This window comes from Sus scrofa, chromosome 4, assembly GCF_000003025.6.
Source record: "Sus scrofa isolate TJ Tabasco breed Duroc chromosome 4, Sscrofa11.1, whole genome shotgun sequence".
NCBI classification, from domain to species: Eukaryota; Metazoa; Chordata; class Mammalia; order Artiodactyla; family Suidae; genus Sus; species Sus scrofa.
This window is the reverse complement of record NC_010446.5, coordinates 15,256,060-15,275,630: the sequence shown is the minus strand read 5'-3', so window position 1 is coordinate 15,275,630 and position 19,571 is coordinate 15,256,060. Positions and strand designations below refer to the sequence as shown.

Here is a 19,571-nt window from a genome sequence, read left to right as displayed (position 1 = left end):
GTATTTATTACTCAAAAGTAATTACTGCAAAACTATAAAATCAGTGTTAACAATTCACATTTTTGGTAATGTTTTAAAGAAGCCCCTTGGAGTAGAAAAATGCTATGATAATGTTTTTTAAACCACAAGCTCTTTCTCACACACAAACATAAAATTCTGCCAGCTCACAAAATATGCCACATCTTACACTATCACTCTCACATCTGTTTGCCTGTTTCCTTTTGCGATTCAAGCATGCCTGAGTTTATCTACACGACCTCGACTCCTTCCCACCTTAAAAACAAAAACAATTGCTATAATCTTGCTACTCAAAATACTGTCCCCCTGGACCTATAGCACTGACTCACTGGGAACTCATTAGAAATACGGACTCTCAGGAGTTCCCATAGTGGCGCAGTAGTTAAGGAACCCAACTAGGAACCATGAGGTTGCGGGTTCGATCCCCGGTCTTGCTCAGTGGGTTAAGGATCCAGCTTTGCCGTGAGCTGTGGTGTAGATCGCAGACGGCTTGGATCCCAAGCTGCTGTGGCTCTGGCGTAAGCCAGCAGCTATGGCTCGGGAAGGGACCCTAGAAAAGGCAAAAAGACAGAAAAGAAAAAAAAAAAGAAATACGGACTCTCAGGCCAAACCCCAATCTCCTGAAATGGCATCTGTATTTCAGTAGATTCCCAGATAATTGTTTACATTAAACTTTGTGAGGCAGGTTTGTTTTCACGGTGGGATATGAAAGCTAACAAAGAGCATTGCTCCCACTCTTAAAGTGACACGAAGTCAAACTACATTCAAATTTATGACTTATTTCAAACTCTTAAGAGGACTCAAGTCACAAAGTGAACAGCTAGTCTCAAATCAAAAGAGAAGTAGGCACCTGCAAGGACAGAGGGGACGTTAGCATTTGCTTACTTGAGACAGATGCAACCGGACACCATAAGGAGAGTACAGCTAGAATAGTACGGGAACAGGTGAAGGCAGAGTGAGGGCCAGTGGGACAGTGTAAAGGCATTAGGATATGAATAAATTCTGGGAGCCTGCACCTTCTGGCAGGTTCTTTCACCAGAAATCCCGCCAGACACAAAAAAGGTAACAGAGGGAGCCCTAAGCAAGTGACCATTATGATACGGACCTAGAAGAGGGGAAAAGCAGTACTGAAGGGACATGAAACTCCACCTGGATCCCTTTCTCAATCTCTCCTATGAGTCAAAGGCTTCAATCTGTGAGAAGGCACCTTTAGGACAGATAGGGTGACCAGCCATCCAGTTTGCCTGGGGCTATTTCAGTTTTAGTATTAAAAGTCCCACAGCCCAGGAAAAAATGTTTTTCCTACTTCTTAAGTATTTTAATTTGAAAAATGGAGTTTCAAATCATCTTGCTTTCTACAAGCTTCTTGCCAAAGAAAATGAAAAGACATTACTCGTATATTTTCTGCACAATGCTACTAAAGAAGTATAATTTGCTTACCTGTGATATTACATTTTTCTCTGATAAACTAGAATTCTACACAGGACTCTGTTAAAATTTTAGTAAACTGGTAACATATATTTAAAGTAAGCTCCAACTTCTGACCAATGAGTAAAGAGATCATCTCAGTACTACTCAGTTACTGCCTGACAGCTCCTGCCATCCAAGTCCAAAGTTTCCTTTACAGAGTGGAATCATTCCTTATTGTTACTCCCTCCTTATCCCATTCCACTCTATACTCTGGTCATTATGTTCCACTCATATTTGCCTTCTGTCAATTCCTACACTATGCCAAGTCCCTTTCTATCTCAGAATCTTAGTATCTTCTTTTCCTTTTCAAATGCTCTTCCTCTACCTGTCTGAATGAATAGCTGCTTCTTCATCCTTTATTTTTGGCTTAAATATTACCTAAACAAAGGCCTTCCCTGGAATAAATGTCCTTCTCTTAATTCTTCTAACAGCACACACTATCTCTAATTATTTAATTTACGCTATTGCTCATATCTCTCTTCTCTCAGAAATATGTTTCATGAGAGTATTTTGCTGAATTAATTCTCTGACATATCCCCAATACCCAATACCATGTCCATTATATATTAGGGAGAGTAACAAATATTTGTTACATAAATAAATTTTTAAAGTTTAAAAATATTTTCTAGAAACAGCATGTTAGATTTTTGTTAAAAAAAAAAAAAAGGCAAAAAAAAAAAACAAAAAAAAACCCCCATTTAAAACTCTAAGGGAGGGAGTTGCCTTAACCAGCTCAGCTGGTTAGGAACCTGACTAGTATCTGTGAGGTCACAGATTTGATCCCTGGCCTTGCTCATTGAGTTAAGGATCCTGTGTTGCTGTGAGCTGCGGTATAGGCACAGACATGGCTCAGATACTGTCTTGCTATGGCTGTGGCATAGGCCAGCAGCTGCAGCTCCTATTCCATCCCTAGCCTGGGAAATTCCGTATGACACAACTTGGGCCCTAAAAAGAAAACAAAAAAATATATAAGAGAAAATTAGAGTAAAGGTTAGAAATTTAGAGATTTAGGACAGTTAGAAGTCCCAAATACTAATTTTCTGATTTTTTCAAAATCTTCCCACAATTTATAAACATTTTTGCACAATGATTTTACTTTGATTTCCCTCATTATCAAAATAATAGTGCCCTATTTGCTTTTATATTTAATGTTGACTATTATACAAACATAGGGAAGATAGACTAAGATGTCACCAGCACATGTGACATTTATTGAGCATTTGAGTTGTTACCTTCTTTTCCCAGCATGTGTTAAAAAATCACAGGTATGAATATTCAGAAAGGTGCAATGATGTGAACAGGGGTTTTAAAGTCAAAGCTAAGTTAAAAACTCTACTCTGCCATACAGGTCTTAGGATTTTGGGCAAGCTCCTCTTGGCCTCAGCATCTTTATCCACAGAACAGAGATCATTCCCTCTCTCTCCAAGAGAAGTAAACAGCATAATTACCTGAAAACTTGCTTAATTAACTCAGTATGTCCAGCACAGAGCAAACATTCAATAATTGCTAAAGTAATGGTAATAAAGATGGTGTAAGCAGCAGGAGTGGCAGTGGTGAGATGTCTTCTATAAAATATAAGAACCATTATACAATAAAAATTCAGAAGTTATATTACAAAATACAAGGCTCTTTGGAAAATTACAAATGTTTTAATAACATAGTGTCCTAAATAGTCTATCCTAAAACTCAGAAAGAAGACAGAAAATCTAAACCAAGTAAAGGACACCATTCTAACTTAAATTTCATTGAAACCTTAAGATCCATAAATAGAAATGCCTCACTTAAGTACCTTTTAAGTGTTTAAAATAACAACCTTTGAACAGCCATAATCCTAATGTTAGCAAAAATACAAGATCTTCAGTGTGAGATCTGAAGAGTCAGAGATCAATAACAATGTGACAGGTGCAACTGACTAGCTGGAAAGACAGAAGAGAGTAGTGGTCTGTGGCCTTGAAATGTCTAACTAACATAATTAAACCCTACTGAAAAGTGTAGGGGTTCAGAATGAGAGAGAAAATGAAAGAAAAATAAGAAAATAAAAAACACTATGGGAGTTCCCTGGTGGTCTGGTGGTTAGGATTTAGCACTTTCACCACTGTGGCCCAACTGGTCCAAGAACTGAGATCCCACATTAAGCCACTGCATGCTGTGGCCAAAAGAATAAAAAATAAAAATGGAAAAAAAAAAAAAAAGAAGAAGAAGAGTTCCGCTGTGGCTCAGCAGTAACAAACCCGACAGATATCCATGAGAATGTGGGTTTGATCCACAGCCTCACTCAGTGGCTCAGTGGGTTAAAGATCCCGTGTTGCCTTGACCTGTGGTGTAGGTCACAGAAATGGCTCAGATCACATGTTGCTGTGGCTGTGGTGTAGGCCGGCAGCTGCAGCTCTGATTCAACCCCTAGCCCAGGAACTTCTGTATGCCAAGGGTGGGACCCTAAAAAAAAAAAAGAAAACCCACTATCAAAGAGTGACAAAGAGCAGACATTAGAAACAATAACAGAGATGCCAAGAAGCAGACCTCCTTACACGGCAGAAAAGTTTACCACAACCACAAGGGATGAATGAGAACAGAGTAGAACAGTCTGCCGGCTCTGGGGGGGCAGGGCGGTGAAGAGCAAGCTCAAGACATTTTATCAGCACTATGACACAGTCTGAAAAGCATGCCAACTGAAACAGCACAGTGTTCCGGAGGCATTTAGTGTGATGACTAGTACATCTACAAATAGAAGTAAGTGGCCCCAAAGAAAATCATTGTATTAAAATACCATATATAAGGACTCTGACATCTGGTAGAAGCTAAATTGTGCTCATTATACTTTTACTAAGCAGAGAAAAATGCAGTATGTTCAAATATGTTGCCATCAAAAGCAAAGTAAATGTTTTAGAGGTTAAGAGGAATGGCGTTTTTGTTACCTGCAAAGTCCTTTCTCTAGATGAGTCTCATTTACCAGTTGGTTCAAAGTGACTACGTTATTATATTTTTAACAAATAACAACTTGCTTTTATGTGGTTGTATTCATTAATTTAAGGCAGACATAAACCTATGAGTCAAAGACAGGGCTAGAGTCTTTTAAATCTACATACTAATCTACATACTAATCCAGCTGACTTGAGCAAGATGCTAATAAAATCTGCACTCAGGAATTTAGTCTCTGTCTGTTCCAGTTAGTACTCTCACACGCCAAAGAAAACCAAACGAGTATAGTTATGCAAACTCATCACTATTTTTAGAAAAACTAAAGCAACTGCCACCAATATTAGATCATCCCCAACATTCAAGATCATCCTCCATTATCTTCGGTTCCACCTGAGCCTTCCAGGGTGATTCTAGGAAGTGGCAGGCTTTATGTTATTTCAATTTTCCTACCTATAAATTTGCTTATAAAAATTTATTTGTCACAATTGCTATAAAGAGTAAGGAAAGAGTAACTATTGAGATGAACACCACAAATTACTGGTGAATTAAACTATAGCAGTGTTCGACTTATCTGGAAGCCCTATTTCCCAAGTACCTAATATTCAGAATTTAGTGAAGAACTTAGAAGTGAAGAACAATAAAACAAAAATAGTTATTACAAAGCTTTGTTTATTTGACAATGAGGTGAAGAGTCTGACAGAGAGGTAAGGAATTACTCTTCTGTCCTTATCCAGAGACAAATAAATACAAAATACAAATAAATAAATAAAGCAAATCAGCTAGAAGTAAAGAGAATAAAATGAAAATAGCAAGTATCAATGCATGACAGGAAAATAGGATAGAGGGGGCCAAGGACTAAAGAAGAAAGAGTCTTTTCTGTTTATATATTTATATGAAATATAGCATTTCATGTAAAGCAATGGCCCTCAACCAGACTGGTTCTGCTACCTTCTTCCCCTACCTCCCACCCAGTGTCTCCTCCAGGGACCAGGTGGCCATGTCTAGAAACATTTTTGGTTGACAAAACTCAGGGTGAGGAGGGTGGGAGGGTGCTACTGGCATCTAGTGGATAGAAGACAGGGATGCTGCTAAATATCCTATGTGGAGGACAGCCCCCACAACAAAGAATTATCCAGCCCAAAATGTGAATCCTGATATAGAGGAAAGAATCCTATACATCTCTCTCCCTCCCCTCTCTCTGCAGCTGTTTACCAAGTGACCCCCAAAATACCACATGAAAGAGATGAATCATCCAGCTGAGTCCTGCCTGTATTCCCAATCCACAAAATAATGAGATATTAAGGGAATGGCTGTTGTTTTATGTCACAAATAACTCTGGACCTCAAGTTATAAGTTAAATGATAATTAAAGATTATTAAATAGAATATATCCATTTTGTAATGGGAAAGAAAAATTCTATTTACATGATCAGTTTTCTAGCCAGTAATCCTAGTTACAGAGCTACCCCAATATGCCCAGTAACTCTAAAGTATTCAAAATTAAGCTTGTTGGAATATACTGCTATAATTACATTCTTTCCATACTAATAAAATAATTAATCATAACAAAGCTTCATTTACTTATCCAAACCCAACATATAGAAGCTCTCATGTTGTTGCGAGAGATCCACAGATCATATCCTCATTCTGGGTCTTCTCCTCTTACCAGGTCTAGTTGGAGCTACACTTCTCTTATTCTTTCACTATTTCAACTAAGGCATCAAAATATTTTTATTCACAAATCTTTTTTTTGAGTGAAATTTTTTTTTTTTTTTTTTGCCTTCTTTCTTATTCTCTTTAAGCAGAAGCCAAGACTGTCTCCAATTCATCCTAGAGGCTATTAGCTTAATGGCACTGCCACTTTCTTACATAATCCTATACAAAGGGATGAGAAAAATGGGGATACTCTTGCTAAGAGTTTAAGATCCTGGAGTTCCCGCCCTGGCTCAGCAGTTAATGAATCTGACTAGCATCCATGAGGACGCAGGTTAGATCCCTGGCCTCACTCAGTGGGTTAAGGATCCAGTGGTGTAGGTCACAGACTTGGCTCAGATCCTGTGTTGCTGTGGCTGTGGCACAGACCAGAAACCACAGCTCCAATTTGAACAATATGACCTATAGCCTGGTAACCTCCATATGCCTCAGGTGTGGCCCTAAAAAGAAAAAAAAAAAAAAAAAAAAGATCTTTAGTGGACTGGAACTCCATGAAAAATCATCCAAGTATGCTGTATGGGACATTCTCAAAATGAAGTTCCTTATCCTACCTTAAAGTAAATAATCACAAAAGGTGGGGAACTATAAGATGAAAGTTTTGAATTTCATGGTGTATCTATACAGATGTAAATAAATGGTAAAAAAAAAAAAATTATTTCAACATATACAATTACCACTTATACAGAGAAGCAGAAAAAAATGCAAGCTGATTAAGATCTAAATCAAATCAAAATCATTATGAGGTACCACCTTACACCGGCCAGAATGGCCATCCATCATCAAAAAGTCTACAAACAATAAGTGCTGGAGAGGGTGTGGAGAAAAAGGAACCTACTACACTGTTGGTGGGATTGTAAATTGCTGCAACCACTGTGGAAAACAGTATGGAGATTCCTCAGAAAACTAAACATAGAATTACCATTTGATCCAGCAATCCCACTCCTGGGCATCTATCCAGAGAAAACCATCACTCAGAAAGACACATGTACACCAACGTTCACTGCAGCACTATTTGCAATAGCCAATACATGGAAACAACCTAAATGTCCATCAGCGGAGGAGTGGATCAAGAAGATGTGGTACATATACACAATGGAATATTACTCAGCCATTAAAAGGAATGAAATTCCAGCATTTTTAGCAACATGGATGGACCTAGAAATTATCGTGCTAAGTGAAGTCAGACAATGAGACACCAACATCAAATGCTATCATTTGGAATGATAATACCATGTGGAATCAAAAAAAAAGGACACAATGAACTTTACAGAACAGATACTGACTCACAGACTTTGAAAAACTTATGTTTTACAAATGAGACATGTTGGGGGGTAGGGGGATGCACTGAAGGTTTGGGATGGAAGTGCTATAAAATTTGGTTGTGATGACTGTTGTACACCTATAAATTCATTAAGTAATTTAAAAAACTAAGTAAAAAAATAAAAAATAAATGGTAAAAAATTCTTTTAACATATACAATTACCACTTACACAGAAAAAAATTCAAGCTGATTAAGATTTAACACTGATTTAAAAAAACTGTTCTTTTCCTCTCAATATATCCCTTATTTGCTATATATAAAAGGAATCTCATTTTTAAAATATCTTAAGTATACATTTAACAAAAATATTCCCTAAGAAGGTCCTTTTCTCAAATTGTATCTTTCATTGTGCCCCCCTAAAAGCCAGCTCTTGCCTTCGTGTATAATAAGCAATAATTACAATCCCTACATAAGTGTGGAAGGCAGCCTCCAAGATGGCCCTCGATGATTTCCATTTCTTGGTATTCACCCCCTATAGAGTACCCTCCCACAGTGCACCAGGGCAAAAGAGGGTGGACTACTGCTTCTAAGACTGAGTTAAAAAAAACCTGTGGATTCCAGCTTAGGTCTCTCTCTCCAGACTAGTTATGGAGGAAGCCAGTTGCCATATCTTGAAACACTTAGGCAGCCCTGGAAGAGGCCCACAGAGCAAGGAAGTGAGACTTCTAGCTCACAGCCATGTGAATTAGCCTTCTTAGAAGTGGTTCCTCCAGCCTCAATCAAGATGCAGATGATGCAGCCCTAGCTGAAGACTTGATTACAGCTTCAAGAGAGACCCTGAGCCAAAAAGCACCCTAAGCTGTTCCAGAACTTCTGATCCTCAGAAATCCTGAGACAATACATGTTTAAGTCACTATCTTTTACGATCATTTGTTATATGGCAATGTATAAACAATGAGCACCGCCTATCCTTCAATAACCAAACTGATGTATTTGGAAAAGTTTTGAAAATATTATAAATAGAAATAGTAATTGTAAAAATTGAAAAACAAATTTGTTTAAAAATCTCAGCTAAAATTCAAAGGCAACTGTAATATCAACTTGTCAGTCCTACTTATAAAAATAATGACCCAATAATGCATTAACAGAAGATTGGACTATTTTCTGGAAGAATTGAGGGCAGGCTGAACAGATATGTTGAACACAACATTGATTTTTTTTTTTAAACTGGGGAGGAAATCAGTTTGTAATATAAAAATCACTATATCTTACTTAACTATAACAAGACTTCCCACCAAGTCTGCTTTATCTATTTACAAACTGGTTCTATTTGGGATGGAAATGCTATAAAAGTGGGTTGTGATGATTGTTGTACAACTATAAATGTAATAAAATTCACTAAAAAATTTTTAAAAACTGATTCTAAAGCTTTATTTGGTCACAGATTATATCAAATGCCTACTGATAAACACAGAGGAAAGATAAGGGCAAATGCACCAAATTTTAGCAGTAGAGATTTTTTTTCCTGTAATGAATGTTTCCATACCAAATCCAAAACACTTCATTAGATGATACAAGCACACATCCCAAGAACACAAACTTCCTATTATGAGAAACAGCTCTTTTAACAGAATTTATTTCATTAGAAAGTGCACTTAGTACATACACATTTAGCACATGGGTTGAGTTTTTATAAACATTCAAGGGGAGGGGAGGGTAAAAAAAATAAAATAAAAACATTCAAAAGGAACAATAAAAGAAAAACATGGGAGTTTTTCATTTGTCTGGGGAGAAAAACTGATTTCAGCAATAGAATGAGCGGTATGCATTCTCAACATAATAAAGCCCCTTCACCTTAAATGGTTAATGAATAGGGTAATTTAGTAGATAACTGATGATCCCAGTTATCTCCAAAGAAACTATACATATTGATATTGAAAACACTAAGACTATACCAAATATTAAAGCATCATCATCAATAAGTGTCATTTGAGTCAAAGGGCAATAATTTAGTCATCAACACTGCCAAAATCAGTTGATTAAAACTGTGAAGTTCTTTAGTTTATACAGAATAAGCATCTGACTACCACATTGTTTCCTATATCCTTTCCATTTATCTTGAAAAAAAGACAAATTGGCAATTTCTCTCTCATATAACTCACATATTACTGAGTGTAAGAGATGCTAACTGATCTCCATTGACTGAAGTTAACAGCTACTTTACAGAATATTTAAAACCATGTTAAATTTTAAAGTACTGTCTCCATTGGGAAATGCAGCATCCTCATCAAAACGTGCTAAAACCGTAAAAGGCATGAGGTAAATGTACCCATTTGTATCACAAGACATGCTTTTCAAGAACTGTCATAAAATCATATTAATAAGGCCCTCCAATCGTGTAACAATGTTAATGCATAATTTCTAAGAAACTACTCAATGAAGACCAAATGTGTTCAAGTCGTCTTGCCCATGAACAAAGAGTCCTAAAACTGATGCTCCAGTTTTAGGACTGTCTTTATAGTTTTCCAAGAAGCACATTTTCAGAATTGAGTATTTTAAAACCAAACTGATGCACACATAGCTTACAAATATGCGAGTATTTGATTATGACTTCATATAATATCATGATTATACATTTAGTAACCTATTGATTGCGATGTTGCATTTTTCCTGTAAAAGCATTGTCAGTAGACAATGTCTGGAATCATCCAATACTATAAATTGGGCCACAATTCCCTGAGCAAAGAAAAAAAAAAAAAAAAGCAGTTAAAAGGCACAACTAAAAAAGTTTCTGAAGAAGGATTACAGAAAAGGCATAATTGTTTCCTCCACTCAGGTACATACATAGACCATAGTACTTTCAACTGCCCCTGGCAAATCAAACGCCTTGTTCCAAATAAATGTATTCTTAAGGAATCTATGGAATGTTTATGTACCAACTAACCTTGAGAAGAGGAATACTTAAAAACAAAATAAACAAAAAAAACACTTTCAAACACACCAGAATGTAATATAAAATAATAATGTATTCGGTCTGTGTCACCGCATTTAAATGGCAAAAGTATTTTAAGACTGTTTATTTGCTCCCTTCATCCTTTTGATTTTCTGACTTTTTCAGCTTTTTCACTTGGACTCAAACTCTGACCTACCAGCATTGTGCACTGGTTTTAAAAATATCCTCTTTTAACATGTTAGCTTAAAAATAGCTTTGCTTTCACCATTCCGAATTATTTTTGCGCATAAATCCAAAATACTTTTGCTTTTTACTGTAGAGCCACAGATTTCCAGAAAAAATACCTCCTTATCTACTGCATTCTTCCCTCCTCTAGGGAAACCACAAAAACTGGGGTTTAACTTGGCAACACCCAACCTATGATGGGCTTGCAAGTATGTATCTGCAGATACTGGTTTGACCCATTCTTTCCATTCCCCAGGAAAATGTTTCCTTCGGCTGCTTAAAAGAATACAACTACAGATTTGTGCAAAGAAGCAGCTGAGAGCAACTCCGCCTTACGAAGCAACAGCCCTTCTTTTGGACACCCATACACCTTGTTTTAGGATCATTCAACAAAGTTTCTTCCTGCGTCTAGGCTTTGCAGCGCTTTTGAAGGAGGCACTGCAGGCCACTCGCGTGGCTGCACGTTCACCGGAACGCAGCAAGGGCTTGGGGGCAGGAGGGCTGCGGGGGGGAGCGGGGCTGGGGGGAGGACACAGCCAATCTAAACAAAATCAATTCAGCATCCGTCGGCAATTGGGGCTGAAGCGCCGATTTTGAGGCTGGGGAGGAACCAGCCAAGCGCTGGCCCTGGCACGATCCGCCCCGTCCTACCTGCCCCGGGGACACTTAGGAGGCGGAAAGTTCCCCCCGTCGGACGTCCCAGGCGCCGGGCCAGGCGGGCGAGGGGGGCGGCGGCGAGGAGCCCGGGCCGAGCGGTGGGCAGCCTCCCGGGGCGCCGGTGGGGGAGGGGAGGGCGCCCGGCCCCCGCCCCCCGGCTCGCCCCCCTCGCGCCTCCCTTACCTTGGGCGATGGCAATGGACTCGAAGCGGTGCAGCTCCTTGAGCAGGCAGGTCCTCTCGCTGGAGTGCAGGCTGTAGATGAAGTCGCGCGCGCCCTGCGCCGTGTTCAGCGCCTCCATGGGTTCCTTCTTCGGGTGGGTACCCAGCGCCCGGGGGCCGCCCGGGGCCGCGAGCGCCAGCAGCCCCCGCCCGCAGCCGCACCAGGACGGCGGGCGGGGCGCGGCGGCGGCCGGGCCCGGCCTCAGGCTGCGCGCGGTCCGGCTCCTCAGCAGCGGCAGCAGCCGGGACATGGCGGGCTGAGGAGCGAGGACCCCCGCGGCAGCCCGGGAGGGAGATTTCTGGCGCCGCTGCGCGAAGAAGGAGCTGGGCTCAGCTCGACCCCGCCCCGATGTCCTCCTGACAGGCAGCCGAGACGCCGGGCACCATGCACTCCCCGGGCCCACGCGGCTGTCGCCTCCTCTTCCGTCCTCCTTCCCTTCCCAAAGGCCAGTGGCGCCTCCAGTCCCTTCCGACGACAAAAACTTTCTCTGAGGCAGCCGGGCCGGGAGAGCGCTCCCGGAGAAGGCGGGCGGGCTGTGCGGGCGGGCGCCTCCCAGCTGAGGAGAAGCGGCGCGGGCGGGCGGGCGGGTCCGGCAAGGGTTAGTGTCTGTCAGTCTGATCTTCCAGAGGGATGAGTCAGCCACGCGCCGCCCTTCTCCAGCACCGCCCTCCTCTGTCTCTGGTTTTCCCACCCTCTCACTTGCCCTAGTCCCCACTCCATACGACTCCCGCGCCCTCACAGCAACCACGCTCTCAGGCCTCAGACGCCATCACTACCCCTAGCGGCGATACAGTGGGTAACAGGGCGGGGCGAAGGAAAGGGGCGGGGCGCGGCGGGGCCGCGCAGGCGCAGTATGCAGATTCGCAGGCCGCGGTTTCCCCCCCCCCGCCCCGGGAAAGGAGTGTGCACGCGCTTCGGGTGCGTGAAGGTGGAGGGTGAGAAGGCTAGCACTCCTTGCGCTGGCCTCCGTCACGTTTCTATCGGCTGTGGGGAATTGGGAAGAAGAGCTTTGAGCCACTCGCTCTGCCAGGTAATGTGGCTACGACACGGCCCGCTGTAGCGCCGGGCCTGAGTCTTAAATCTGAGGTTAATTCTGAACGATGCTCCGGCTTGCGGCCCCCTTCGCCTGGCCCCGGCCGAACCACAGAGCCCTATTCAGGCTTTGAGGGACTGAAGAGCTCAAGCGGCGCCCTTTGCCAAGTCCATGCATACCACCGCTTCCGCCAGACACTCGGGTCTCTGAGGCACCTACTCTGAGAGCTCCAAAGAGAGGGTGAGGCCAGTTCTCCCCTTTCCCAAGAAGAGTCTGAGACTGAAACCTTGATGCTGAGAACACCTTTCCCCTTTCTGATGCAAGCAGCTTGCAGATTGTTAATGCCGGAGCCTGAGGCAAGAATGTCACAGACCTTTCCCAGGTGTTTGTTAAGGTTTGTTTGGCTGTTTCTTTCTCTCAGCTGAGGCAGAAAATATTTTGCGAGCCTCCCCCATTCCCACATGTCCTAGGCATCTTGCAAGGCCCCATACGTTCATAGGGTCTCCTGTTCTGAGCTTTCATTTATCTCTGCCTGAGGGAGGAGATCTCAGCTTTATCTGAACCTGTCTCATGACACTTAGGCTTCCTGTCTTCTTAGAGAATAGATCCACTTAGAGAATAAATCTGCTCAAGTGTAATCAAGATCTAAATCCTATCCTTATCACATGCACTGTTACACCCAGCCCAAGAGCAGTGTATGCAGTAGACATGCTATCATAGTGTAAATGCGATGTATAAATGCGAATCAGAGGAGGAACATTATCGCTAAATCCTCCTGCCTTCAAAATGGTTCTCAAAGTGTGGCCTTTGGGCAGCAGTTTGTTAGTTATGCAAATTCAAATTCCGGTACTCCACCAAAGACCTTCGGACTCTGAAAGTGGGGGGTGGGCCCAGTCATCTGCATTTTAACAAGCCCTCCAGTTAACACTGAAGCACACAAAAGTTTGAGAACCACTTCACTAACTTAAACATGGAAAGCATTGTTTACATTTTTTAATTTGATAGCAGTGCAGTAGTGTAATAGTGACAATTTAAAATGTTCTCTGGGAGTGCCCGTCGTCATGGCTCAGCGGAAATGAGTCTGACTAGTATCCATGAGGACACAGGTTCGATCCCTGACCTTGCTCTGTGGGTTAAGGATCCGGCGTTGCCGTAAGCTGTGGTATAGGTCACAGATGCAGCTCCGATCTGGTGTTGCTGTGGTGTAGGCCATAGGCCAGCGGCTACAGCTCCTATTCAACCCCTCGCCTGGGAACTTCCATATGCTATGGGTGTGGCCCTAAAAAAATTTTTTTAATTAAAAAAATAAAAATAAAAATGTTCTCTGAAGTTCCCTTGTGGGGAAACAGGTGAAGGATCTGGCATTGCTGCCGTGTGGCTCAGGTGCAACTGTGGTGTGGGTTGGATCCCTGGCCCAGGGAACTTCCACGTGTGCAGTTTCAGTTTGGGGGGAACAGGGATGTTGTCTGTGGAAAATGCAAGGTGTTTATGTAGAGACTTTATCTTTGAAACACCCTACAACCTCCAGTGTGTGTTAGAATCTTAGGCAGAGCTATTCAAGTCTTAAATTCTTGGGATTTCTACCGCCCTCCCCCAACATCCCTTACTCCCAAGAGATTCTGACTCATTGGGCTTGAAGTGGGGCCTGGGAAGAGAAGTTTGAAAGAAGCTCTTCAGTAAGAATTCCCAACAGTCACCAGGACACCAGTTTTTGTGTATGGGCTCTAGGAACAGATTGCCAAAATTTGATAACTGTATCAAACACTTCCTAGCTATGTGTGTTAGGTTGTTGAGTAGTCATTCCAGTGAATCATGCCTTATGGTATCCACTCCCTTGTGTAGACTTGTCCCAAATGACTGTGCGCTTGGCCACGCGAGTTGCTTTAAACAATAAGTGGGACATCAAAACCCTGCTATGGTAAGTGCTTGTTCCTTGGGGCTTGCTCTAATGTGTTTGCTGTATGCTTTATGAATATTCATTTCTGCTATGGAAAATAAGAAAAACCAAAATGTAGATGCAATTTGCTTATGAGACATTACACAGAGTAAATGGACATGCATTGAACATAGATTAAAAAAAAATCAGGAGTTCCCGTCGTGGCTCAGTGGTTAACGAATCCGACTAGGAACCATGAGGTTTCGGGTTCGATCCCTGGCCTTGCTCAGTGGATTAAGGATCCGGCGTTGCTGTGAGCTGTGGTGTAGGTTGCAGACGCAGCTCGGATCCTGCATTGCTGTGGCTCTGGCGTAGGCCGGTGGCTACAGCTCCAACTCAACCCCTAGCCTGGGAACCTCAATGTGCTGTGGGAGCAGCCCAAGAAATGGCGAAAAGACAAAAAAAAAAACCCACAAAAAACAAAACAAAACAAAACAAAAAAAAGTGAAAGTGCTACTTAAGGATGGGAGATTGACCAAGTGACATTTAAAAACTCTAGACTGACAACTATGTCATCCCTAAATTGACCACCAACTAGTGACACCCATTATAGCCCCATTATGGGCTCAGGTAGTTGCTACACAAGAAAAGCAGATAAATCCCTAGCTACCCAGCCAGCTAATGGCCAACTTGCGTCTCTGTCATTCAGATATATGACAGAACAGATGCATGTTAGTTTCAGGGCCCTTCAATCTGCCAAAACCTCTCACTTACCATGGTCCTTAAAACAGTGCCATCTGCGGGGAAAACTGACATGTCAGAGAGGGTTAGGGCATATTTAGGTGTATGGAAAAATTTAGGTGTATGGCAAAATTTAGGTGTATGGTCCTTCCACCCTGCTTATACCCTATCCTAAGCTTATTTACATATTCCATCTCTTTCTCCTTGCTTCTCCCTCTGTTCTAAATTAATTGATAAACTGGGTTACTATTGCTACTCTTCAAGTGAACACATTTTACCAACCATAGTGTTTATTTTGCTCATGATTTTGTGTCAGAAATTCAGGAAGGGCTTGCTTGGGCAGTTCTTTGTTGGAGTCCCTTATCAGATGTCAACTTCGTGTGTGGTCATTTAAATGCTCATCTGGACTGGACATCCAAAATGGCATACTCATGCAGCCGACAGTTGATGCTGGCTGTTGGCTGGCTGGAAGCTCAGCTGGAGCTGTCAACCAGAGCACCTTCACACACCCCCTCCAGCCTGGCAGACTTCTCCCCTGGCTTCCTGGGGAGGTGGCTTCCCTGAGAGCGACTGTCTGAAAAGAACCAGGTTCATGGCTTTTTCTGACTTATCCTAAAAAGTCATGCAGCAACACTTTCACTGTATTCTACTAGCTGCCAGCAAGCCACTAAGGCTAGCCTAGATTCAAGAGAAGGGGATATGAACCCCTCCACCTCTCAATAGGAGCAATGTCAAAGAATTTGGGGACATCTTTTAAAGCTGCCACATAAACAATGTGATTCAAGCATCTTAATTTGTCTTATAAACCTATGTGTTCCATTCCCATGGTACAGCCTGTCTGGAGGTATACTTGAAGGCTGCTGCCATTGCATCAAGGTCATTTTCCACACAGCATTTGCCCTTTTGGAGTTTGGCTGCCATATAAAAATGGCAGAGTATCCTGTCCTGCTGGAAAGGCCACATGAGGAGGAGGTGACAGCCACTAGCCCCAGATGACAGCATTGCAAAGTGGCTGAGATCATTAGCTCTGAAGCCAAACTGCCTAGATTTGAGTCCCCACTCTGCCATTTACTACCCTTATCACCTTGAGCTAATAACTCAATTTTTCCATGACTGCTCATCACTTTGTTGGGGAAAAGGCCATGTTTCTAAGTTTGCTCATCTGTTAAATGGAGATAAGGGCACCTGCTTTCAAGGGTTGTAGTGAAAGTAAATACCTGTAAAGCATTTCAGACAGCACCCGGAGCATGTAAGTGCTCAATAAATTATTATTATCCAAATTCCTGTGGACTGGAGTTCTCCAGTGGCTCAGCTGCTTAAGGATCAGGTGCTGTCATTCAGCAGCTTGTGTTGCTGCTGTGGTGGGGTTTCAATCCCTGGCCTGGGTACTTCTACATGCAGAGGGCACCACCAACCAACCAACCAACCAAATTCCTGTGGACCTCTCAAACCTCTAGGATTAGGTCCCTGGACTCTAATTTGAGCAGTATCTATCTAGCTGTCATTTAATACACATGTAATGTGGACTAACCGGATCCCCTGTCCATTCTCTGAACACTTGAACACCCTCAGTAAGGACAAATGGGGGAAGTGGAAAGGAGCGAGGGTTTGGGGGTCCATGTATGGAGCTATGGACAAATATAGGGTAAGGCAGGTCTGTCTGCTGATGACAAGAGAAAGGTTGTAGAGAAATGGGAGAGTGCTGAGAAGGCAGTGCCAGCAGGTTAGAGAAGGATACAGAAATGGAAGAGGGAGAGAAGGAGGGCCCAGAAGGCAGTCTTGGCCTGGGTTTAGCCCAGGCTGCTCCTCACTTGTGAAGATGACAGACATCATGCCTTAGTTAACCATCACAGTCTCCTTCTCATGAGAGCTTGCTGCTGAATCAACAGTCCACAGTAGGTTACATCATGCAGATGCTCTCCAAAGTTCCTGGCATCCCTGTGGCTGGCAGGGCACAAGGCCATTTGCTGTCCACATCTTACGATACGTTATACACCCACCTATTGCTGTCCACTGTAAAATTCTAGAAAGTGCTGCTTTACTTCACAGGACCTTTTTTTTGGGGGGGGGGGCCTCCCCACAGTATATGGAGTTCCCAGGCCAGGGGTCAGATTCCAGCCGCAGTTGCAGACTTACACCACTGCTGCAGGAATGCTGGATCTTCTACCCACTGTGCCAGGTTGGGGATCGAACCTGCCTCCCAGCACTCCAGAGACACCACCAATCCCATTGTGCCACAGCGGGAACTTCACTTGGTGGGACCTTTAATCATTTCTTCCACCCACATTTTTCTAGTTCTCTTATTCTCATCCATCAAGTCTTAGTACTCTGACCTCTGGAAGTCCCCTGTCCCATCTGGGTTGTGGTGACTCAATTGCTGCTTCACAATGAAAACCAAAAAAAAAATTATTAGGAAAATCAAAGAAGACGTATAAATGGAGGCAAATACCAATTCATGTTTGGAAAATTCAGTGATATAAGATGACAGTTCTCCTCAGATTAATCTACAAACTCAGTGCAATCCCAGTCAAAATCTCAGCATGATTTGTGTCTCAGTATATGTGTGTATGAAGTTGTCCAACTGATACTAAAGTTTATATTGCAGCACAAATGAAGGCAATATAGTTATACCAGAAAAAGCATCCCCACCCACCCACCCCAGCCCTGCCAGGTTCACACCCTAACTCTAATGCTTACTGGTTGTATCAATTTGGACAAGTTGTCTATGACTCGAAGTCTTGGTTTGAGGTTTCTTGTTATTTAAAATACTGACCCCACAGAATCATGAGTATAAGATGAGTTAATATATGTAAAACACATGGTACAATACTTAACATGTAGTAGGTGGTCAAAGAAAATGATAGGTGGTTTTAAAAGGCACTGTGATTCAAAAGTTAGTGTTAGCAGTAAACAGTATATCTAAAAGTATCAGAAGCTCATATAACCTCAGAGCTAAAAGAAAGAGAATCCAACTAGAACCCCATTTTCTCTCTTTTTTTTTTCTTTTTTCTTTTTTTTTTTTTTTTCTTTTTTTTTGGCTCTTTATGGCCACACCCATGGCATATGGAGGTTCCCAGGCTATGAATCAAATCAGAGCTACAGCTGCCGGCCACAGCCACAGCCACAGCAATGTGGGATCAGAGCCCCATCTGCAACCTACACCACAGCTCACAGCAACGCTGGATCCTTAACCCACTGAGCAAGGCCAGGGATCAAACCGGAATCCTCATGGATCCTATTCGGGTTTGTTAACTGGTTAGCTACGAAGGGAACTCCTAGATCCCTGATTTCTCAATGTTTCTTCACTCTTCAACTTCCTGCAGTCTAGCTATTCAGTTTCCAAAGGACAAGTTTGGAGTTAGAAATTTGAGAGCTGTCAGCATCGAGGTTTCATTTAAAGCTTTAAAACCAGCCAGGTTTCCTGTGGGTAAAGATGGAAATAAGAGGAGAGTTTGGGGTTGACCCTCTGACTCTTCACCATCAAGAGGCTGGAAGAGGCAGAGGAGCCAGCCAAGTAGGAGCAACACCAGAGGACAACCATGTTTATTGTCCTTCTTGCTGTTTCTATCATTAGAAACACCCAGAACAATGTTCCCTTGATATCATACTGGTCCTTATTATTCTTGGGATATTGGATGATTTTTTTTTAACTTTCTTCTTTGCACTTATTTTGATTACTTGAGTGTGTTTATGATAAGGTATTTGTAATTTTTTTTTTCTTTCTTTTCTAGGATCACTCCTGCGGCATATAGAGGTTCCCAGCCTAGGGATTGAATCAGAGCTGCAGCCACCAGCCTATGCCACAGCCACAGCAATGTGGGATCAGAGCTCCATCTGCAACCTACACGACAGCTCACAGCAACGCCAGATCCTTAACCCACTGAGCAAGGCCAGGGATCGAACCCACAACCTCATGGTTCCTAGTAGGATTCGTTAACCACTGCACCACAACAGGAACTCCAAGGTGTATGTAATTTAAACAAAAAGAAAGCTTTACTCTATAGAGGAACTACAGGATACTTTGGGTATGAAAAACACCTGGAAAATCCTAAATAAATCCTAAATAAACTCTCTTTTTAGGTCCTTTGCATTTTTCTACAGCAGTCATTTCATTACTTCCTCTCATCACCACCTCATTTTGCTACTTCTTTTTAAACAATTTAATCTGCATGTTAGAAAGTGTCCATCTCTGGGCAAGGAGTAGTATCTCATGGAATCAGGTTGGAAAATATAAGAGAGGGGCTATCAATTGGATCTCAGAACTCCTATGTCAATGTCATACTCCAAGAGGTTATAATTATCTGTCCATAGGTGTACCTGTAGGCAACGAGACTGTGACTGTCCCACAAACAACATGAGAAGTGCATATACACATAACACACACACGTGCACACCCCTGCTGACTCAGGGCAGTATTTTGTAACTTTTCCCCCTTCCAGGTTGCCCATTGTGTTTGAGAGTGGGCAGGGATTTTGACCAAGGTA

General features: G+C 42.4%; 1 protein-coding gene and 1 long non-coding RNA gene across 5 annotated transcripts in view; one reads left to right on the top strand and one right to left on the bottom strand.

The window, feature by feature from the left end:
• TMEM65 (transmembrane protein 65) overlaps positions 1-12,231 on the bottom strand; it is a 53,951-nt gene extending 41,720 nt beyond the window's left edge. Inside the window, exon 1 of one of the 2 annotated variants that reach the window (XM_021088951.1) lies at positions 11,399-12,231. In XM_021088951.1, coding sequence (XP_020944610.1) covers positions 11,399-11,687 — 289 coding nt within the window. In that variant the 5' untranslated portion in view covers positions 11,688-12,231. The remainder of the gene's footprint in view (positions 1-11,398) is intronic. The other variant, XM_021088952.1, reaches the window with a different exon arrangement.
• The window catches only part of LOC102157933, a 58,416-nt gene continuing 51,165 nt past the window's right edge, over positions 12,321-19,571 (top strand). For all 3 annotated transcript variants that reach the window (XR_002343112.1, XR_002343111.1, XR_302822.3), the window contains exon 1: positions 12,321-12,864. This is a non-coding gene — a long non-coding RNA (uncharacterized LOC102157933). The remainder of the gene's footprint in view (positions 12,865-19,571) is intronic.